Source organism: Engystomops pustulosus, chromosome 6, assembly GCF_040894005.1.
Source record: "Engystomops pustulosus chromosome 6, aEngPut4.maternal, whole genome shotgun sequence".
Classification (NCBI taxonomy): domain Eukaryota; kingdom Metazoa; phylum Chordata; class Amphibia; order Anura; family Leptodactylidae; genus Engystomops; species Engystomops pustulosus.
This window is the reverse complement of record NC_092416.1, coordinates 107072212-107095772: the sequence shown is the minus strand read 5'-3', so window position 1 is coordinate 107095772 and position 23561 is coordinate 107072212. Positions and strand designations below refer to the sequence as shown.

At 47.7% G+C, this 23561-nt stretch overlaps 1 protein-coding gene across 1 annotated transcript in view; it reads right to left on the bottom strand.

The window, feature by feature from the left end:
* The window catches only part of CSE1L (chromosome segregation 1 like), a 245821-nt gene that overhangs the window by 170383 nt on the left and 51877 nt on the right, over positions 1–23561 (bottom strand). The window contains exon 5 of the mRNA XM_072110531.1: positions 11689–11891. Coding sequence (XP_071966632.1) covers positions 11689–11891 — 203 coding nt within the window. The remainder of the gene's footprint in view (positions 1–11688; positions 11892–23561) is intronic.

The window sequence follows — 23561 nt, the reverse complement described above, 5'->3', positions numbered from 1 at the left end:
CGTGGAGTGGAGTGGAGTGGTGTGCGTGCTGTGTGAGTGGAGTGGAGTGGAGTGGTGTGCGTGCTGTGTGAGTGGAGTGGAGTGGAGTGGAGTGTAGTGGTGTGCGTGCTGTGTGAGTGGAGTGGAGTGGAGTGGAGTGTAGTGGTGTGCGTGCTGTGTGAGTGGAGTGGAGTGGAGTGGAGTGTAGTGGTGTGCGTGCTGTGTGAGTGGAGTGGAGTGGAGTGGAGTGTAGTGGTGTGCGTGCTGTGTGAGTGGAGTGGAGTGGAGTGGAGTGTAGTGGTGTGCGTGCTGTGTGAGTGGAGTGGAGTGGAGTGGAGTGTAGTGGTGTGCGTGCTGTGTGAGTGGAGTGGAGTGGAGTGTAGTGGTGTGCGTGCTGTGTGAGTGGAGTGGAGTGGAGTGTAGTGGTGTGCGTGCTGTGTGAGTGGAGTGGAGTGGAGTGTAGTGGTGTGCGTGCTGTGTGAGTGGAGTGGAGTGGAGTGTAGTGGTGTGCGTGCTGTGTGAGTGGAGTGGAGTGGAGTGTAGTGGTGTGCGTGCTGTGTGAGTGGAGTGGAGTGGAGTGTAGTGGTGTGCGTGCTGTGTGAGTGGAGTGGAGTGGAGTGTAGTGGTGTGCGTGCTGTGTGAGTGGAGTGGAGTGGAGTGTAGTGGTGTGCGTGCTGTGTGAGTGGAGTGGAGTGGAGTGTAGTGGTGTGCGTGCTGTGTGAGTGGAGTGGAGTGGAGTGTAGTGGTGTGCGTGCTGTGTGAGTGGAGTGGAGTGGAGTGTAGTGTAGTGGTGTGCGTGCTGTGTGAGTGGAGTGGAGTGGAGTGTAGTGTAGTGGTGTGCGTGCTGTGTGAGTGGAGTGGAGTGGAGTGGAGTGGAGTGGTGTGCGTGCTGTGTGCGTGGAGTGGAGTGGTGTGCGTGCTGTGTGAGTGGAGTGGAGTGTAGTGGTGTGCGTGCTGTGTGAGTGGAGTGGAGTGGAGTGGAGTGGTGTGCGTGCTGTGTGAGTGGAGTGTAGTGTAGTGGTGTGCGTGCTGTGTGAGTGGAGTGTAGTGTAGTGGTGTGCGTGCTGTGTGAGTGGAGTGGAGTGGAGTGGAGTGGTGTGCGTGCTGTGTGAGTGGAGTGGAGTGGAGTGGTGTGCGTGCTGTGTGAGTGGAGTGGAGTGGAGTGGAGTGGTGTGCGTGCTGTGTGAGTGGAGTGGAGTGGAGTGTAGTGGTGTGCGTGCTGTGTGAGTGGAGTGGAGTGGAGTGTAGTGGTGTGCGTGCTGTGTGAGTGGAGTGGAGTGGAGTGGAGTGGTGTGCGTGCTGTGTGAGTGGAGTGGAGTGGAGTGTAGTGGTGTGCGTGCTGTGTGAGTGGAGTGGAGTGGAGTGGAGTGGAGTGGTGTGCGTGCTGTGTGCGTGGAGTGGAGTGGTGTGCGTGCTGTGTGAGTGGAGTGGAGTGTAGTGGTGTGCGTGCTGTGTGAGTGGAGTGGAGTGGAGTGGAGTGGTGTGCGTGCTGTGTGAGTGGAGTGTAGTGTAGTGGTGTGCGTGCTGTGTGAGTGGAGTGTAGTGTAGTGGTGTGCGTGCTGTGTGAGTGGAGTGGAGTGGAGTGGAGTGGTGTGCGTGCTGTGTGAGTGGAGTGGAGTGGAGTGGTGTGCGTGCTGTGTGAGTGGAGTGGAGTGGAGTGGAGTGGTGTGCGTGCTGTGTGAGTGGAGTGGAGTGGAGTGTAGTGGTGTGCGTGCTGTGTGAGTGGAGTGGAGTGGAGTGTAGTGGTGTGCGTGCTGTGTGAGTGGAGTGGAGTGGAGTGGAGTGGTGTGCGTGCTGTGTGAGTGGAGTGGAGTGGAGTGTAGTGGTGTGCGTGCTGTGTGAGTGGAGTGGAGTGGAGTGTAGTGGTGTGCGTGCTGTGTGAGTGGAGTGGAGTGGAGTGGAGTGGTGTGCGTGCTGTGTGAGTGGAGTGGAGTGGAGTGGAGTGGTGTGCGTGCTGTGTGAGTGGAGTGGAGTGGTGTGCGTGCTGTGTGAGTGGAGTGGAGTGGAGTGGAGTGGTGTGCGTGCTGTGTGAGTGGAGTGGAGTGGAGTGGAGTGGTGTGCGTGCTGTGTGAGTGGAGTGGAGTGGAGTGGAGTGGTGTGCGTGCTGTGTGAGTGGAGTGGAGTGGAGTGTAGTGGTGTGCGTGCTGTGTGAGTGGAGTGGAGTGGAGTGTAGTGGTGTGCGTGCTGTGTGAGTGGAGTGGAGTGGAGTGTAGTGGTGTGCGTGCTGTGTGAGTGGAGTGGAGTGGAGTGTAGTGGTGTGCGTGCTGTGTGAGTGGAGTGGAGTGGAGTGTAGTGGTGTGCGTGCTGTGTGAGTGGAGTGGAGTGGAGTGTAGTGGTGTGCGTGCTGTGTGAGTGGAGTGGAGTGGAGTGGAGTGGTGTGCGTGCTGTGTGAGTGGAGTGGAGTGGAGTGGAGTGGTGTGCGTGCTGTGTGAGTGGAGTGGAGTGGAGTGGTGTGCGTGCTGTGTGAGTGGAGTGGAGTGGAGTGGTGTGCGTGCTGTGTGAGTGGAGTGGAGTGGAGTGTAGTGTAGTGGTGTGCGTGCTGTGTGAGTGGAGTGGAGTGGAGTGTAGTGTAGTGGTGTGCGTGCTGTGTGAGTGGAGTGGAGTGGAGTGTAGTGGTGTGCGTGCTGTGTGAGTGGAGTGGAGTGGAGTGGAGTGGTGTGCGTGCTGTGTGAGTGGAGTGGAGTGGAGTGGAGTGGTGTGCGTGCTGTGTGAGTGGAGTGTAGTGTAGTGGTGTGCGTGCTGTGTGAGTGGAGTGTAGTGTAGTGGTGTGCGTGCTGTGTGAGTGGAGTGTAGTGTAGTGGTGTGCGTGCTGTGTGAGTGGAGTGTAGTGTAGTGGTGTGCGTGCTGTGTGAGTGGAGTGTAGTGTAGTGGTGTGCGTGCTGTGTGAGTGGAGTGTAGTGTAGTGGTGTGCGTGCTGTGTGAGTGGAGTGTAGTGTAGTGGTGTGCGTGCTGTGTGAGTGGAGTGTAGTGTAGTGGTGTGCGTGCTGTGTGAGTGGAGTGTAGTGTAGTGGTGTGCGTGCTGTGTGAGTGGAGTGTAGTGTAGTGGTGTGCGTGCTGTGTGAGTGGAGTGTAGTGTAGTGGTGTGCGTGCTGTGTGAGTGGAGTGGAGTGGAGTGGTGTGCGTGCTGTGTGAGTGGAGTGGAGTGGAGTGGTGTGCGTGCTGTGTGAGTGGAGTGTAGTGTAGTGGTGTGCGTGCTGTGTGAGTGGAGTGGAGTGGAGTGGTGTGCGTGCTGTGTGAGTGGAGTGTAGTGGAGTGGTGTGCGTGCTGTGTGAGTGGAGTGTAGTGTAGTGGTGTGCGTGCTGTGTGAGTGGAGTGTAGTGTAGTGGTGTGCGTGCTGTGTGAGTGGAGTGGAGTGGAGTGGAGTGGTGTGCGTGCTGTGTGAGTGGAGTGGAGTGGAGTGGTGTGCGTGCTGTGTGAGTGGAGTGGAGTGGAGTGGTGTGCGTGCTGTGTGAGTGGAGTGTAGTGTAGTGGTGTGCGTGCTGTGTGAGTGGAGTGGAGTGGAGTGTAGTGTAGTGGTGTGCGTGCTGTGTGAGTGGAGTGGAGTGGAGTGTAGTGTAGTGGTGTGCGTGCTGTGTGAGTGGAGTGTAGTGTAGTGGTGTGCGTGCTGTGTGAGTGGAGTGTAGTGTAGTGGTGTGCGTGCTGTGTGAGTGGAGTGTAGTGTAGTGGTGTGCGTGCTGTGTGAGTGGAGTGTAGTGTAGTGGTGTGCGTGCTGTGTGAGTGGAGTGTAGTGTAGTGGTGTGCGTGCTGTGTGAGTGGAGTGTAGTGTAGTGGTGTGCGTGCTGTGTGAGTGGAGTGTAGTGTAGTGGTGTGCGTGCTGTGTGAGTGGAGTGTAGTGTAGTGGTGTGCGTGCTGTGTGAGTGGAGTGTAGTGTAGTGGTGTGCGTGCTGTGTGAGTGGAGTGGAGTGGAGTGTAGTGGTGTGCGTGCTGTGTGAGTGGAGTGGAGTGGAGTGTAGTGGTGTGCGTGCTGTGTGAGTGGAGTGGAGTGGAGTGTAGTGGTGTGCGTGCTGTGTGAGTGGAGTGGAGTGGAGTGTAGTGGTGTGCGTGCTGTGTGAGTGGAGTGGAGTGGAGTGGAGTGGTGTGCGTGCTGTGTGAGTGGAGTGGAGTGGAGTGGAGTGGTGTGCGTGCTGTGTGAGTGGAGTGGAGTGGAGTGGTGTGCGTGCTGTGTGAGTGGAGTGGAGTGGAGTGGTGTGCGTGCTGTGTGAGTGGAGTGGAGTGGAGTGTAGTGTAGTGGTGTGCGTGCTGTGTGAGTGGAGTGGAGTGGAGTGTAGTGTAGTGGTGTGCGTGCTGTGTGAGTGGAGTGGAGTGGAGTGTAGTGTAGTGGTGTGCGTGCTGTGTGAGTGGAGTGGAGTGGAGTGTAGTGTAGTGGTGTGCGTGCTGTGTGAGTGGAGTGGAGTGGAGTGTAGTGTAGTGGTGTGCGTGCTGTGTGAGTGGAGTGTAGTGTAGTGGTGTGCGTGCTGTGTGAGTGGAGTGGAGTGGAGTGTAGTGTAGTGGTGTGCGTGCTGTGTGAGTGGAGTGGAGTGGAGTGTAGTGTAGTGGTGTGCGTGCTGTGTGAGTGGAGTGGAGTGGAGTGTAGTGTAGTGGTGTGCGTGCTGTGTGAGTGGAGTGGAGTGGAGTGTAGTGTAGTGGTGTGCGTGCTGTGTGAGTGGAGTGGAGTGGAGTGTAGTGTAGTGGTGTGCGTGCTGTGTGAGTGGAGTGTAGTGTAGTGGTGTGCGTGCTGTGTGAGTGGAGTGGAGTGGAGTGTAGTGTAGTGGTGTGCGTGCTGTGTGAGTGGAGTGTAGTGTAGTGGTGTGCGTGCTGTGTGAGTGGAGTGTAGTGTAGTGGTGTGCGTGCTGTGTGAGTGGAGTGTAGTGTAGTGGTGTGCGTGCTGTGTGAGTGGAGTGTAGTGTAGTGGTGTGCGTGCTGTGTGAGTGGAGTGTAGTGTAGTGGTGTGCGTGCTGTGTGAGTGGAGTGTAGTGTAGTGGTGTGCGTGCTGTGTGAGTGGAGTGTAGTGTAGTGGTGTGCGTGCTGTGTGAGTGGAGTGTAGTGTAGTGGTGTGCGTGCTGTGTGAGTGGAGTGTAGTGTAGTGGTGTGCGTGCTGTGTGAGTGGAGTGTAGTGTAGTGGTGTGCGTGCTGTGTGAGTGGAGTGTAGTGTAGTGGTGTGCGTGCTGTGTGAGTGGAGTGTAGTGTAGTGGTGTGCGTGCTGTGTGAGTGGAGTGGAGTGTAGTGGTGTGCGTGCTGTGTGAGTGGAGTGTAGTGTAGTGGTGTGCGTGCTGTGTGAGTGGAGTGGAGTGTAGTGTAGTGGTGTGCGTGCTGTGTGAGTGGAGTGGAGTGTAGTGTAGTGGTGTGCGTGCTGTGTGAGTGGAGTGGAGTGTAGTGTAGTGGTGTGCGTGCTGTGTGAGTGGAGTGTAGTGTAGTGGTGTGCGTGCTGTGTGAGTGGAGTGGAGTGTAGTGTAGTGGTGTGCGTGCTGTGTGAGTGGAGTGTAGTGTAGTGGTGTGCGTGCTGTGTGAGTGGAGTGTAGTGTAGTGGTGTGCGTGCTGTGTGAGTGGAGTGTAGTGTAGTGGTGTGCGTGCTGTGTGAGTGGAGTGTAGTGTAGTGGTGTGCGTGCTGTGTGAGTGGAGTGTAGTGTAGTGGTGTGCGTGCTGTGTGAGTGGAGTGTAGTGTAGTGGTGTGCGTGCTGTGTGAGTGGAGTGTAGTGTAGTGGTGTGCGTGCTGTGTGAGTGGAGTGTAGTGTAGTGGTGTGCGTGCTGTGTGAGTGGAGTGTAGTGTAGTGGTGTGCGTGCTGTGTGAGTGGAGTGTAGTGTAGTGGTGTGCGTGCTGTGTGAGTGGAGTGTAGTGTAGTGGTGTGCGTGCTGTGTGAGTGGAGTGTAGTGTAGTGGTGTGCGTGCTGTGTGAGTGGAGTGTAGTGTAGTGGTGTGCGTGCTGTGTGAGTGGAGTGTAGTGTAGTGGTGTGCGTGCTGTGTGAGTGGAGTGTAGTGTAGTGGTGTGCGTGCTGTGTGAGTGGAGTGTAGTGTAGTGGTGTGCGTGCTGTGTGAGTGGAGTGTAGTGTAGTGGTGTGCGTGCTGTGTGAGTGGAGTGTAGTGTAGTGGTGTGCGTGCTGTGTGAGTGTAGTGTAGTGTAGTGGTGTGAGTGTAGTGTAGTGGTGTGCGTGCTGTGCGTGCTGTGTGTAGTGGTGTGCGTGCTGTGTGTAGTGGTGTGCGTGCTGTGTGTAGTGGTGTGCATGCTGTGTGAGTGGAGTGTAGTGTAGTGTTGTGCATGCTGTGTTTTACCGAAATTTTCATACTCCTCCTCGGGTAAAAATACTCCTCAAAAATGGTGAGAGGAGTATTTTTACCCTTCTGGAAAAATGTTAGTGTGACCTCTGCCTTTGGGTCTTGGATAGGTAGAACAAATCTACTCAGGAAATACATTATACCCAAGTTCACCTACCTTCTCCATACAATTCCCATTGCAATTCTCAGATCATACCTTTTATGTGCACGTAGACTGTTCTCCTCCTCTATTCGGGTCTTTAAAAAAAATCTAGGCTATACTACATGCAACAGATCCAAAATAAAAAAAGGGGGTCTGGGGCTCCCATACCTTACCAAAACGTATTGGGTAACACATACACAAGGCTGGCACTCTAGTCAGGAAACAGGCACCTTTGTGTGCCTCAGAGCAAAGCTTGCTCACGCTTTCTGAACGACTGCAGCTTTGGGGTATACCCCATAAACACGTTACACGTAGTAATAGCCATTTGCTCTTCTCCACTATCAGAGTTTGGCAGAACATACAAAAGAAATATAGCCTCCTGCCCCCAATCCCAGATGAGCTGCCTGCTTGCCTGTTGCCACAGGTAATAGATCCTAACCTTCCATTAGATTACTCAATCTGGAAACATCTGAAGGAGTACACAGCCAAGGAATTAAAATTAGCTGACCCAGACAAGACGGCACTTCTCAAACTAGTTAAGAACAGATGTCCCCCACTAGACTTTCTACAAACACACAGAGTAAATACAAATGTGTCCACGTATATTAGCAAGACTGTCACAGACACCTAGAGAGTCATGGCTAACAGAATTGCTATCAGAACCATAATCTAGTAGAGGGCTGGGCGCAAAGATAGGGCATAGTGATCTGAGACCCCAACCTCTTTAGAAAAATGGCTAGATGACTTAGGAATTGCATTAAGCTTTGGCTTTCAGAATACCCTCCCACAATGTGTACGTGGGTTGACAAGGTAAATGAGCTGTATAGGATGGAAGACCTGTCCCATTGGGAACTGGGAAATAGGAAGCGACTTAACCATAAGAGTAAAGCATCAGACCCCGACTGACACTGATGCCATAGACATCTTTGAGGAACTGGTGGTTTTTGAAAATATCTAAATCTAAAATACAGTCCTCAGATTTCAGGGTAATCTGAATAAAGTCCAGATAAATGCTTTATTATCATTAGAAAAATACCAAAATAATGTTTTGAAATCATCTGACAAAGGCGGGAATATAATCATTCTGAATAGGAATGACTATATCTAGATGTGTCTCACCATTCTCCTTGATGTAGAATGTTACAGGGTTTTGACTAGAGATCCCACACAGGCCTTTGCCATCCAACTTAATCTACTCAAAAGCATTGGAGGATGGCCTGATAGTACTTCATGCTCCTCTTTCCCTAATTCCTAGGTAACCGACTATTGCTACTTTTTACGGTTTACCAAAGTGCATAAGGGGTATTCTCCCCTCAAGGGCCGCCCCATTGTGTCAGGCTTTAATAGTCTGACACTTGGTATAAGTACCTATGTGGACAATCTTGAGACCATTTGTCCTTGCCCTACCTTCATACGTCAGAGACATGGATGTCCTGATGAAATTGGAGGATATATAGTAGTGCCTCAGGATACACATCTTGCAAGTTTAGATGTTGAGGCGCTCTATAGTTCAATACCCCATGATAAGGGTATTCGGGCAATCCAACATTTCCTCTCCCTTAGAGGGACTCTTTTATAGGGGCATAACCAACTTGTTGATCTTGTGCTATTTAATTTAGAGCACAATTACTTTGTTTGATGGACGCTTCTTCCACCAGCTTAGAGGTACTGCGATGGGAAGCCAGATGGCCCCAACATACACCAACCTATTTCTGGGCTGGTGGGGGGAGTGTTTTGTCTTTATTGAAGAGACAGATGGACATCGAAGATGCTTATCTAGCTCAAGTAAATCGACGATGTACTGATCTCGTGGACAGACATGATGGATGCCTTTAATGAGTTTGTAGATGTACTTAACGTAAACTCTATAGGTTTAAAAATTTATGTCGGAGATCCAAAGAGAAAAACATTCCTTGAATTGGAAATTCTGAAAAATGAGGGGGGTAAGTTAAAGACTGCGGTTTTCCGTAAGCCTACGGCATCAAACAGTCTACTATCTTAGCAGAGCCATCATCCCCCAGCACTAAAGCGAGGTATACCCCAATGAACAATTTCTCCCGGTCCATAGAAATTGTTCCTCTGATATGAATTTAGAAAGGAAATCCAGTGACCTCACGAGAAGATTTCTCCAAAGAGGGTATCATATGACAGTTGTCGAGCCAGAAGGGCCCCACGTACCACCAGTAGGTTGGATCTGCTAGTTCCAAGGAAAAGGGAAGAGGGGGTGATCCATCTTATAAATATGTTTGACAATCAGGCCCCTTTGGTGAGAAGGAGATATTAAAGATAAGCTTGAGAGTCAGCCATCTATCACTTACAGAAAAGGACTGAACCTAAAGGACCGTTTAGTCCATAGTTTCCTCACCCCCTCTTTCTCGGAAATGATTTGGCTGGGTAAATGTCGGATTAAAAGGACTTTTAAGTGTGGAAGATGCAAGGCATGTGAATACATCTGCCAAAGCAAAACATTTAAAAGTACATCCACAGGTATTACCCATGATAACAGAATTTGTGAACTGTCAAACGATGGGTGTCATCTATGTGATCACATGACCATTGAACTACGTGGGCAGACGTTCCCGGGAGTTTAAAAGCTTAATCCTTGAACATGTGGGGGATGTGAGGAATGCCAGGGATAAACCAATCTAATCATGTACACCAATTTCATCAGGGAGATCCAATGGCCTCATCTTTCCATGTAAATGAAAAGGCGAGGGTCACCAAGAAGAGGTGATTGGGATAATAAAATACTAAGAAAGGAGGCGCAATGGATGAATAGTGTCAAACCAGCCGGTTTGAACGATGGAATTTCATTCTACGCATTTGACTAAATCATCGTACGTTACCCTGGCGTAAGAGGAGTATCTGGCTGTACTGGTTTAATGTCTTTTCTTAAAGGAAACCTACCACTTGAAGTGGCAGCTTTCAGATGGAAATACCGGGCACCAGCTCAGGGTGAGCTGGTGCCAGAGCTTATTTTTGTTAGTGTTTTAAACCGCGGTATCGCGGTTTAAAACACTTTTTAAAACTTTATAGCCGGCGCAGGGAGGTACGCGCTCAGCGCTTACCGTGCGCGCGGCTACACAGGAAGTGAAGGAGAGCCGTGCGCATGGTAAGCGCCAAGCGCGTACCTCCCTGCACCGGCTACAAAGTTTAAAAAGTGTTTTAAACCGCGATACCGCGGTTAAAACACTAACAAAAATAAGCTCTGGCACCAGCTCACCCTGAGCTGGTGCCCGGTATTTCCATCAGAAACCTGCCACTTCAAGTGGTAGGTTTCCTTTAAGACTCGTTGGCAATAGAGGGACAAATTTATCTACGTCGCTTTCTTTAAATCACAGTGATATCAGACTATCATGAGCAAAACGGACAGGATATTATGCATGAGTCCATATCTGAATAGAGATTATTCCAATATGCATACCTGTCACTGCATTCAGATATTTAGATAATAGGTTAGAAGGAATGCACTCCATATTATCTATAGGAGGGCCCTTCGCGATGGAGTTATTTCCTACTTTAGAGGGCTCCTCATTATGGAGCCTCCCATCCTTTGTCATCCATCCTTTATGGTGGCACAATCATAACTACTGTCATCTCTAGGATGGTGATGAATCCACTTATTTCGGTTTTGCATATATTGCTAGCTTTCTACAACTCTCTATATGGCCTTCATTAACAATGTGGCCATATTAAGTATTTTGGTCCATGTATGGGTACATAATTAAAAAGGTTGAGATGAGGTCCTGTGAAATAGGGCATTGGAATCATCTTGACCCATAATTATTTTACTGTATGTCCCCAGATGTAATTTTGCCCTGTCATTTTAGAATATTATGTGTATATTTTTTATATATGGTTAGGATAGAGGATTGCCTACGATTTTAATCCTTGGTGTATGTCACACAATCAGTGTGACAGCACTGTATGCAGACTATATCGCGCAGACCATATTGATTACTCTATATTAATGTGTATACTGCATGTCAGCCCGCTTTATGTTAGTCCATGCTGCAAGAATCAGTATGATATTTGACATGTCAGACCATATTTATCTGGCTGACATGAAGTATTCATGCTGTGCCGTGTCAATATATTATTTGATCCATGCTACAGTAAACCATTATCCATGCTGCAGGAATCATTTTGTGCTTATGATAGTAGATATAGTTTAGGAAAATACTTACCCTTTGTGTTTACAGCAACTTTCAGTGTGGGACTCGTCATGACGATACCTCCAATATAAGCCCCTCCCGCCATACAGTGATTGGTCGCCCAGTCTGAACCAAGAGGCCAATGGAGTGACATCTCTGGGTGGACGGGAAGATTGGTGGGGCTTTGTTTCCTTTTTATATCGGAATCTTGTCGCTGCAACTCGCGGCTGACTCTTACCGCCGGCGCCCACCATAAGGACGCGGGCACCCTGTTTTTTTATTTTGTTAGTCTGTTCTACAGTATGTCCTATGACAGCACAATCTATACTCTCCTAATGAACCCAATCATTAGTGGTTGAAATGCGTTGAGACAGAGACCGCGTGCATGTACCGGCATAATGTGAATGTAACACAATATAGGGTGCATAACAAATGCATAAATGAGGAGAAGCGTGCATCTGACAGCTATGATGATGTGCATGGTGATGAGGTGCATATAATGGAGTAAATATGCATCTAGTTATAGTATACATTTATCTAGGGTGAAAGGCTATGCATACTGAGCACCCACTAAAGTGAGCGATAGAGTATATTTTTAGTGTACATCTAACAGCATTGGTGGGAGTAGGGATTGTGAAGTGTTTGATCTTATCCACTAACCCCGATGTTAAGGAGCCATCGTAGACCGTAATGGTAGACTTTTAGTTAATTGACCCTCCCAAACATATTTGGTCTTAGACGTCTATTAAAAGTTAATTCAAATCCATTTTTTTCAGTGAAATACACAAAATGTACCCCAATTAGTCATTGATCTAGGGGTAAACACACTATTTGTACAAGTGCACAGTACAGGCGGTCCCCGACTTAAGGACACCCAACATGTAGATGACCCCTAGTTACAGATTGCACTGAACTCTGGTGAAGCTCTCTGGAAGATCCCAGGCAGAAAAGATCAGCCGAAAGGTGTCTAATGAAGTTTTATGGTTAAACCTTGTTCCCAAGACAGCACTAAATTTGGAAAAGCCAATTGTCAATAGGACAAATTTATTAAAATATATCTGTTCCAACTTGCATACTAATTCAACTTTAGATCAAACTTAAAAGAACCTATTTTGTATGCAAAACAAGGACCTTTTAAAAAATAAAAAAAAAAAAGTCTCAGACCTTCTGTGTTTGTGCCTTGGATGCAAGCGATGTCACCAAGTAGATAGCAGCATCTTTGTGCTTCCAGTTAACTGCTGGATTCTTGGCATATTCCTGTAGCATTGAATTCACATAACAAGAGAAGATATTGGTGACTGGACCCTCAAAAAACTTGCACAAACCACGAACAAGATCACAAGCAGCTCGACGCCTGGTGTCAATATCTGGAAGGAGGTGAAGCAAAGTAAAAAAAAAAATAAAATAATAATTAGGAAATAACCAGAATTATATTATATTAAAAAGGACACAAATGACCAGATTACTGCTGAAAGGGTGTCCTAATTAGACTGCTTGTTCAGTCTAGGGGATAGAGGGCGGTTCTTAACACATTTTTCATTTATGCACGCCCCTGCTGCAAGTCTCCACCTACTCCCGGCCACGTATTTAGGGCAGCAGGAGACTTCTTGCAGTGGGGACGTGCATAAATTAAAAGCCTGGGAAGACGAGAGGCAAGATAAAAAAGGGTCTAGACCAAGATCCATGCACATATAGAAAAAATGGCAGCACTCCAAGACTTGAATGTCACACTCATTCACACATGTCAAACTACGTTTTGGCTCCTTAGACCTGGAGCCTTCTTTAAACAAGATGTATACAACATTGTGACAATTTATATAAAGTACAGAGGAAGTGACATTGTAAATAGCCATGTGATCACAATAGTAAATATTAACATTCCAACTTCAAAAATTCCAGCCTCAGCTTACGTAATGGGCCTAATTGATTGTTGACAAACAGCATGTGACTGGGCTTCAAAGACCTATGCAGACAAACCTACTCCAGGCATCCCACTCCGCCCTCTAAGTCTCGAACAAAGAGCCATTAAAACTCTCAAATCACCAAGTCGAGTAGGGAGAGTTATGAAGTTATGGTCCGTCTCACCAGAAGACCAAATACATTTTTGGATTTGTTATTTTCAGGAAATCCTAATAATCCATTTTTTGGCACTCTAGGATACTCTGGTCCTATCCAGAGATATTGATATCTCGACCAGAGAAAATGGGTCAGGTTTGGTTTCAATGCGATCCAGGGATTTACCACTTCCCCTTGAGAAGCTACGTCCTCTCCAGGGCTCTGGTTGTAGCACAAGGTAGGATTGACCCATGACTTCTCCGTGGGGTGTACAGAGGTGTATCTGCATCTGATATAATCAGGCACCACCGAATGGGCCTCGTCTTTTTCTGGGAACCACTTTACCATCAAGAGCAGAGAAGGAACTTAAGGTGTGGTCTATCGGGTTCCCTTAGCCACACACACACAACACACACCACACGGTAACTTACTCAACGAACTGCTTAGATTTTTAGTGCTACCCGTGTATTTTGTGCTCTGTTCACTGTTTATATCAATTGTGTGTACTGTATTGTCTAGTGTGCCCTTAAGGCAATTAAATATAAAATTTAACCTGTGTTGCTCTTTTATCTTGATCTACGAAATCCCCACGTCCGGGTTTTTTTTTCTTCAACTGTATTTATTGAATTTTCAATTTTATGAAACAAAAAAACAAAACCCCAACATAGGGTCTTCAATACAAACGTTGGGTCTAGGACCCATAGGAAAGACGGGGAAGGAAAGAAAAGGAAAAGTAGGTTATTGGAATGTATTTAGTTCCAGTTATCAGCTTTAGTCCTCTCTTGCCAGTAATAGAGTCCTGATTCGGTTTGGAGGTCCAAAATCATATGGTATAGGCTGGCAGATTAACGTCCTTACAAAATAGTTATATCCTGTTCTGGGGGGAAACAGATGGGGGAAGGGGGAGGTAGGAAAGAGGGGGGCAGGGGAACACAAAATAATTAACACAGACACTCGGTCATCCTCTCATCCCCAGGGGTTACGCCCCCCCCCTCCCCACTCCCACCCCAGTCCAAACATGATGTATTATAGAATGTTAGGCAGACAATCCCCCTTACCAGTGAAATCAATACTCACCCGTCGCGATCGAGGGGCGGTTTAAGGTGCAGTGATGTCAATATCGGGGCGGGTAAGGCTGGATCACAACTCAGCAACCTCCGATCCTGGACTCCTCCCACAACCATGACGTACCGCTCGAAGGTCATGTGCCGTAGGCGTGGCGTGGGCAGGCCTCTCTCAGCCTATTTCTGGCGCGTGCACAGTAACTTTGGCACCGATGCTGTTCCTAACCTAGCGTTTGGGTCCATGCTTGTACGGGGAAGACGAGCCACTGCCCGCCTCCCACAACTATGATGGACCGATGTCCATTCTAGACTGAAGCTTATTTCCTCAACCATAATTTTCACACTATTCCCCTGAGGAGTGCACCCTTACCGGTACACGAAACGCATAGGGAATTGATTTTCATGCATCCTCTAGTTTGAGGGCATAATAGCTGCACTTAGGGGCAGACTGGGGACCGCCCTTGTAAGGGCCGGGAGCTATTTTATGGGGTCAGGGTTAAGATATAGTAGGGTGAACTAGGATAACGTCACAGCCGATTTCCCTACTCCCTAGCCCTGGATGAAGACAGGTGAGATCAAAACCAATTGATTGCTGTGCCTTTCTCCCTGGGATGAAGATTGGCGAGACCAAGCCTATCTATTAACTGCATTTTTCCCCCATATCTGCCATAATATATGCCTAAGGATTTCTATGCCCTCAAACACTGTGCATTTGTCCAAGATTGATTGTCCTGGTTTGTGTTGATTGTCCCTGACTAGGTTTGACATACAATACAATTGCGTCTGTTTGTTTGTATATGTAAATGCTGAGACCATTTTTTTACCTTGATTTATTAAATGTTAAGTTTTATATATTTCTTTAGGGCATTTGCTTTTATAAGTTGACTACCATTGATGCCTGGTCAATGACTGGTCCCCTGTGATTGATTAATCATTTAGTGAGGACTGGTTACTGCTGTGTATATTATAGAATGTTACCACACTTGTTTGCAATTTACCACTACCATTCCCGAGCAGACAACTCAACAGGGATATCCCCCACAAGTTGTCATTCCTGGTACCAGACTCTGTTCACAAAGCAATTTCTTTTTTTTTTTTTTGCTCAAATCTTTTATTGGGTTTTTTTAAAAAAAAACATTTTATACATAACCACCACTTCCCCCTCCCACCCTCTGACACAGATACCCTCCCCCCCTTTACATGAATGCTGATAGGGGATGACGCCTCAAGTGTATCGAGGGAAGTCCCGGCGAATCCAGTCAGGGGCCCCAAATGCGTTCAAATTTTGTATTTGCTTTTATTACGTTTACAATAAACAGTCTTTTCCAGCCTTATAATGTTGTTTAGTTTTTTAACATAAGCCTCCAGCCTTGGTGCTCAGGGACGAAGCCAGTACATAGAAATAAGCTTCCTCGCTTGATATAGCATTCTACTGATATGTACTGTATAGCCAGTGAGTACGATATACCCTGTGTAATATATTTGAGAGAGCCGGTGGGCCTCAGATAGTGAGGGGATAATGAAGAGTGCCTCAGTCCATTGATCATCTGTCAAAGGTCCTACATCTTCTTCCCATTTTTTCCCGGATGGTAAGGGGATTCTGTGTATGTTGGGCCTCCAACAGCATACTATAAACCCTAGATATATATCCTTTTGTGCCATCTGTAGCCAGTATATCCTCAATCAACTTATGTGTTACTATATGTATGGTCTCAACCCTGTTTTGAGTTTCTGAGTGTCGTAGCTGTAGGTATTGATAAAAGGAATCGTGCACAAGATGAAATTCCTCCCTCAATTGATCACAGCTTTTTGAGAGCACCCTCTAGGTATAGCTGATGTAGCCCGTGTATGCCCTTAATCTCCCATCTCTGAAAACCCTCCAGTTGTATTACTTCATGTAGCTCAGGGTTTTGCCACAGCGGTGAGAACCGCGTAAAACCATTCATTCTGAGTATACTCTTAATTTTCTGCCATAGTTTACGTATCAGTGTCACAGTGTATATACGGTGAGGTGGTCTACCCCGTGTTCCCAGTTCTAGCAAGTATAGCGAAGGTCTACCACCGCCATGGTATCTCAATCGTTTTTCAGAAGAGAATCTAGCATTTGTGCCGCTAGGAAATATAACCACGGGTTTGGGACCACTAACCCCCCTTGGTCTTTAGCTCTTTGTAGGGTTTCTAAACTAATTCTGGCTGATTTCTTACAACAAATAAGTGTTCTGAATAATTTTTGTATTCTATTGAAGATTCCAGTTGGAATCCACACCAGGGAATTGTGGAGAGCATATAGAAATTGAGGCATAAGCACCACGTATCTACCTTGGATGTCGCTCTCACAAGCAGAGGGTCTATATTAAGATAAAAGATATATTACATATTCTGACACCCTAGGCGACATCCAGATGCCTAGGTATTTAAAAGTAACGACCGATTGAATTTAGTGCAGGTCTAGGTTGGGTGGGATGGGATCTAATGGCATCAGAACCGACTTGTGCAAATTTATTGTTAGGCCAGAGTAGCAGCCAAAATCATTCAACAGAGCCATGATTGGGCCCAAAGAGCGTTCCACGTCTCCTACAAACCGCAGCATATCATCTGCGTAAAGAGCGATGCGTTCCTCCAATGTTCCGTAGCTAAATCCCTGAATGTCTGGAGAGGATCTAACAAGGCAGGCCAAAGGCTCTATGGCCAGAGCAAATAGGAATGGGGATAATGGGCACCCCTGTCTAGTACCCCTGTGAAGCGCAAAAGGCTCAGACAGAAGCCCATTTGCCCTTATTGGTGCTCTGGGTGAGCCAAATAGCATCTGTACCCATTTAATATATTTGGATCCAAATCCCACTTTCCTCATGATCGCCCATAAGAAAGGCCATTCAAAATTGCTCTACTTCCTTCTCCCTCTTGCTGTAATTGTAGGTTTAAAAATAGTCGCCTAAGATTAATAGATGTGGACTTGCCTGGCATAAAAACGGTCTGATCTCCGTGGATCAGTGCCAGTATTACCCTGACCAACCTGTTTGCCAGTACTTTAGCTATTAATTTCACATCATTGCACTACAGTGATATTGGTCTATATCAGGGGTAGGGAACCTATGGCTCGGGAGCCAGATATGGCTCTTTTGTTGGCTGCATCTGGCTCTGACAGATCTTTAATAAATAGTGATGGCTGCTGTGTCTCTTCACTGGACTGATTACTGGACACAGGGAGCGACCCAGGCGCCATCGCTGCCATCATCTAAGCCTGGGTCAAAGAGAAGAGCCTGGGAGCGATGAGGAGCTGGCTGCAGGGAGCACTGGTAAGTGAATGTTCTCTTTTTTTTTTGCTGTGACTACCTATCTACTGGGGGGCATGTGCTGGGACTACCTATCTACTGGGAGTATATGCTGTGGCTTCCTATCTACTGGGAGTATGTGCTGGGGCTACCTATCTACTGGGAGTATGTGCTGGGGCTACCTATCTACTGGGAGCATGTGCTGTTGCTACCTATCTAATGGGAGCATGTGTTGGGGCTACCTATATACTGGGAGTATGTGCTGTGGCTACCCATCTACTTGGGGGCATGTGCTGTGGCTACCTATCTACTTGGGGGCATGTGCTGTGGCTACCTATCTACTGGAAGTATGTGCTGTGGCTACCTATATGCTGGGAGTAGGTTCTGTGGCTACCTATCTACTTGGGGGCATGTGCTGTGGCTACCTATTTACTGGAAGTATGTTCTGTTGTTACCTATCTACTGGGAGTATATGCTGTGGCTACCTATCTACAGGGAGTATTTGCTCTGGCTTCCTATCCACTGGGAGTATGTGCTGTTGTTACCTATATAATAGGAGTATGTGCTGGGGCTACCTATCTACTGGGAATATGTGCAGGGGCTACCTATCTACTGGGAGTATGTGCTGTGGCTATCTACAGGGAGTATTTGCTCTGGCTTCCTATCCACTGGGAGTATGTGCTGTTGTTACCTATATAATAGGAGTATGTGCTGGGGCTACCTATCTACTGGGAATATGTGCAGGGGCTACCTATCTACTGGGAGTATGTGCTGTGGCTATCTACAGGGAGTATTTGCTCTGGCTTCCTATCCACTGGGAGTATGTGCTGTCACTACCCATCTACTGGGAGTATGTGCTGTGGCTACCCATCTACTGGGAATATGTGCAGGGGCTACCTATCTACAGGGAGTATTTGCTCTGGCTTCCTATCCACTGGGAGTATGTGCTGGGGCTACCTATCCACTGGGAGTATGTGCTGGGGCTACCTATATACTGGGGGCATGTGCTGTGGCTACCTATCTACTTGGGGGCGTGTGCTGTGCCTACCTATAAACTGGGGGACATGTGCTATGGCTACCTATTTTGTAGCCGTCGGAATTTATAGAAACCCGGGAAGTTGGCAGCGCCAATCAGCGGTGCACTGGCCCATTAAGTCTGTGAGTGCCGGCCAGCCGGGACGGGAAAGGGGTGGGTTGAGTGAGCTCGGAAAGGGGCGCCGCCACGGAGAGGGGCATGGGATTGTCTGCGATCCAAGACTTAGATCGCAGGGGCACCCGTGACACTGGGACTACCTATCTACTGGCAATATGTGGCATTCATGGCTCTCTCTACCAAAAAGGTTCCTGACCCCTGGTCTATATGAATCTGGTAACAGTAGGTCTTTGCCAGGTTTCGGTATAACCACAATGATTGCATCACTCATGAAGCTAGGTAAATTCACCCATTCTTTCGGCAACTTTAATTACTTCAGTAATTCTGGTAGTAGCAAGGAGCTATAGGTTCTAAAGACCTCACCCGGTAAACCATCTGCCCCTGGAGCTTTTTCATTCTGCACTGTTTTAAGGGCCTCCTCTAATTCTTCTAGATTAAATCGGGGCCTCTAATATCTTTTGCTGTTCTCTGGAGTGTGGGCATATTGATTGTATCCAGAAAGTTCTCAATATCTTCTGGTCTATCCCTTAGTCTAGAGGAGTAGGTGTCCTCATAGAATCCCCGAAAGACCTCTAGAATATCCTGATCTGAGGTAACTATTTCCCCACTTGCAGAGGTCAGTGAACGCACCCTGTTAGACTCTCTCTGTGCTCTTATTACCAAGGCTAATAGCTTACCCGTACCTTCCCCTCCTTCAAAGTATTTCTGTTGGACAAAAAACTTCTTAGCCTCAGCTGTTGCCATGACGTGAGACTTAAAGGGGTACTCTGGAGGTGGAAAAACATGGCTGCAGTCTTCCAAAAACAGCACCTCACCTGACCATGGGTAGTGTGTGGTATTGCAACTAAGCTCCATTCATTTCTATACAGCAGAGCTGCAGTACTGACAGTAACCATGGTCAGGTGTGGTGGTGTTTTTGGAAGACTGCAGCCATGTTTTTCCACCTCCTGAGAATCCCTTTAAGAAGGTCCTGGGCTTCTAGCCAGTCTGCCTTAGCTTCCTCCGTTCCAGTGTCCACAGAGCATCGCTCAGTGTCTTGTACCCTCATTTGTAACACTTGTGTATATGGCCTCTGTTTGGAGTTGTGAGCAATAATGCCTTTATTAAAGCAGTCTCTAATGAGTGATTTTAATGTGTCCCACACTATCAGCCTAGAGGTAGTGCCAATGTTGAATCTTAGGATACCTGGGGAAATAAAGGAATTTCTATCTGTCGGTCGCAAGATCGGTATCCAGAAGGGGTTAAGCTTCCAAAGGCGCTGTCGTCCCCCCCCCCCCCCCTGGGGAGTGGTCAGACTCTTCTAGGAGCGTATTCCACCCCTGCCACCATGTTCAACAATTGCCAGATCAATGCGGGACAAGGAATTGTGGGAGCTCGAATAACATGAATATCTTCGTGTCGTGGGGAATTTATGCCTCCAAATATCCGTCAGTCCCACCTCAACCAGAACCTTAGCCAAGGAAGTGTCAGGACTATTAGCAGGGATGTTGCCTCGTTGATGCCGGTCATAGTATGGGTTAATGCAATTATTGAAATCCCCTATTAGGAGTATGGGGATATCTGAATTCCATAGCCACCGATAGAATTTTGTTCATTATAGCTGAGGAGTAGGGTGGGGGTATATATACTGCTACAAGTAATATCTCCCTTGCATGTAGAATACATCTAAGAGCAATAAAGCGCCCATCTGGGTCAACATTACAGCTTATGTATTGGAAAGGTATCGCTCTATGTACCAATATGCTCACTCCTCTAGCGTGTGAAGAGTATGTAGAGTGATATGCAGTTCCTATCCAGGATGGTCCCAAGCTAGCTATGTTAGTGTCTGTAAAGTGGGTTTCAGATAGGCAAATTACTGCGGGCTGATACTGCTTTAGGGCTGTTACTACTGCGTACCTTTTCACTGAATCGCCCAATCCCCTTACAATCCCCTATATTTACTTTAGTCGCCATTATATAAGAAGGCTAAAAGGTAAAATTGCTATGTACCCGATAATAATCTGCAAATGCCCGGTTAGGAACCAACATATAACAAACAGACATAACCACGCGCCGTAGGCGCAACCTTGGAGAAAGAAAGTAACTGCGGCCTGCAGTTCGCCTGCTCGCAACATAGTGCAGTGAGAAAATCATTACAGTATAAGATAAAGTCACTGGTAGAGCATGACCCGCTATTCAACTTTAACTATGAACAGTTTGCACCCTGCAATTACTTTTTAGAAATCAAATGTATGTATACTTGCAGTTCCTGGGTCAGTGTCCAGTTTGGCAGACAGCTTATTCACGTTGAGGGCTGCGCCGTCGCAGTTCGTTTTCATGAGCATCCAGCCAGGACGTAGTTTCTCCTGGTGAAGTGAAAAAATGCGTAGCTTGCAACACCACCACTCTCAGCTTTGCCGGGTAGAACATGGAATATGGTAGATTATACTGGCGCAAGCGCTGTATCACCCCCATAAATGTGGCCCTTTGCTTTTGAACCTCAGCTGAGAAATCGGGGAAGATTGAGATCCGGTTTTCATCGATGCGCAGATTTTGCTTCTCTCTCGCCTTTCTCAGGATGATGTCTCTATCCTTGTAATGTAGAATGCGTATGTGCACCGCTCTCGGGGCATTGCCTGCTGGCAGGGGTCTGGATGGAACCCTGTGAGCACGTTCCACGGCAAACAGCGGAGTTAGGGTTTCTTTGCCAAAAATAGATAGAAGCCACTGCTCAAAGAACGCACCCGGGTGTCTGCCTTCCACTTTCTCCGGGACCCCGATGAGGCGTACATTATTACGCCGTAGCCCGTTTTCCATATCATCTTGTTTAGCTAGCAAAGCAGCTATGGAAGTATGCATACATGAAACATCCCTCTTGACTGGCGGAAACTGATCTTCCACTTCTCCTACCCTGCCTTATAGAGCCCCCATCCTCTCCGAGACTCTTTGCATGTCAAGACGTATAATATTAAAATCTCTCTTCACACCACCCACTAGCATTGTGAGTGAGGAAATAGCATTATTACAATTATGCACAGCAGACAGTACCTCATGGAGAGTTGGTTCAGAGCCTGTGGCAGCAGGAGGTGAGGAGGCAGCTGCCTGTCTTGCAGTATACGCTGTCCACGTGGTGGTCTTGGGGTGTCTGGTGCCCTGGATATCGTTGCGGCCGCCATATTGGATTGGATTGTGGGGTCGGCAGGGACGGCCAGTCCTCACTCTTCGGTTCTCCCCCTGTGGGCTCCGGCTCCAGCGCGCTCCAGCACGTGGGCAAACTTCTGAAGACGGGTCACCACCTCTGCAGGATCAATGGCCGCGTCGTGGCCCGGGCGCTGATCACTGCCGCTCAGTTCTCCCGGCGCCTCCCGCAGCTTCTTCTTGTTCCCCCCGCCGGCCATGGAGGATCGTGGGGCTCTCTGGACTTGAGTCCTTCGCTACAGGGCAGTGTATTTGGCAGGGTGCCGGATAATATAAAAATGTGTAGCGGGAGCTCTGCCAGCGTGCGACCGCTCACATCCTCGGCCAAGCCACGCCCCCCACGAAGCCATTTCTGATATCTTTCCTCATCTCAGGTGACAGCACACCAAAATTTTCCAAGTGGTGAAAGGATTGTACTCGCTTTTCCCTGCTCAGGGAGGCTTCTATCTAGTCCATATGCATTATATACGCGAGCTTGTCTAGAAATATTCTGATAGGGGGCGCTGTGGGGCTGAGCCAGGTTTGGAGGATGCTTTACAACCCGCTACTGCTGTCAGCAATCTCTGAAACCCTCTGGTACAGCTTGTGTCTCTGTATCTATGTACCCAAAGAATGCCCACAACAGTTCCCTAGGGACATAAATTGAGATATTTAGCAGTGAAGGCTATAATTGTGTGCCAGAAAGGCTGGATGACTGAGCATGCCCACATACAATGATAAAGGCCGGCTCCCTCCTGGCATGCTGTTGTGTCGTATATACCCATATGAAACCCTCTGGTCGGAGTGATGTGAGAGCGATGCCACAGCTGGAGATACATCTCCTGAAAGCGTGGCGATGGCAGAGATCTATAGGCATTAACCATGGAATTTAGGAGTGGTGATGTGGTGACAGACAGGTCATCTAGCTGCCACTTAGTTAGGGAAGCAGGCGAGTTCTCATTGTCCAGCAAGGAGTGGAGGAGGGCATAGTTTACAGAGATTTGCCGGTACTGACCACTGGTCCTATTAAACCAAGCTCTGCAGCTGGGGTTCCAGTCATTTTCTTTTAACCTTGCTAATACCTTTGTGGCGTAATGTGTGCATGTATGGGAAAAAAAGCAATCTGCAGGGAATAAATCCTACAGTTCTGTGATTGTTAGAATTCATTTATCGTGTAGCAACTGCGCCACCGTGCGAATTCCAGCCCTAAACCATGTATAAAAATCGCAATGTGGGTTGCCCTGTTGAAAGTCGGGATTGTGGATAAAAGGACAGATATGGGAAATACAAAGGATCAAGATTGAAACGTCTTCTCACCTTTGATCTCAGATATTACTAATAATACATCATAGAGATCCGAATTTCTTTGGTTCCCAAATGTATGCCCTGAAAACTGGAGGTGGTGTGTAAGTGATAAAGCATGGGGTCTAGAGAGAAGTTAAAAAGGAAAGGGGATATTGGGCAACCCTGTCTGGTTCCCCTAAATATAGTTATCTGTAGGGTGTTCCCTTTATTTACAGTGATTGTGGTGTAGGAGCCCGTGTATAGCGAGTCAATCAAGTTTTGAAAAGGCCTCCCAAAGTTCCTCCGGTTCTCCGATCCCGCTATTGAAGCTGCAATCACCCGAATGTTTTTAGTCGCATGGCACCCTTTCGTGAATCCTGCCAGAGTTGGGTGTAGTATAGGAGGTAAAATGGATTGTAAACGGAAAGCTAAAATAGATGTCATGAGTTTGTAATCATTAGACAATAGGAGTTTATTGAAGTCTTTGTTAGGTTTCAATAAAAGTATAGTCCTGGCCTCTGAATCTCTCCGTCACGACACCCTCCCGCTATGTTAACCCCTTACCGACATGTGACATAATAGTACGTCACATGTTGGGTCCCGATGCATGGAGAGGGCTCCCGGGCCGAGCCCTCTCCATAGCCGGTAAGACTTTGCTGCATATTGCACGGGTGTTTTCCTGCAGATCGCCGCCGGCGAAGCTACTTCGGGTTAACCCATTCATTACAATTTGCTATCAGCACATTTTAAGGTACGAGTAGTAAAATACACATATTCTGCCATACTGTAGTACCCTAGGGAGTCTGAAAAATAGTAAAAATTCAAAAAAAAGTTTAAGAAAATTATAATTAAAAAAGCTAAAAATTCAAAATCACCCCCCTTTCCCTAGAACTGATAAATAAACAGTAAAAATCATAAACACATTAGGTATTGCCGCGTCCGAAAATGCCCGATCTATAACGGTTTTTCACTGCGTTTAACCCCGTAATGGAAAATAGCGCCCAAAGTCGAAAATGGCACTTCTTTGCCATTTAAAAAAAAAAATTCTATAAA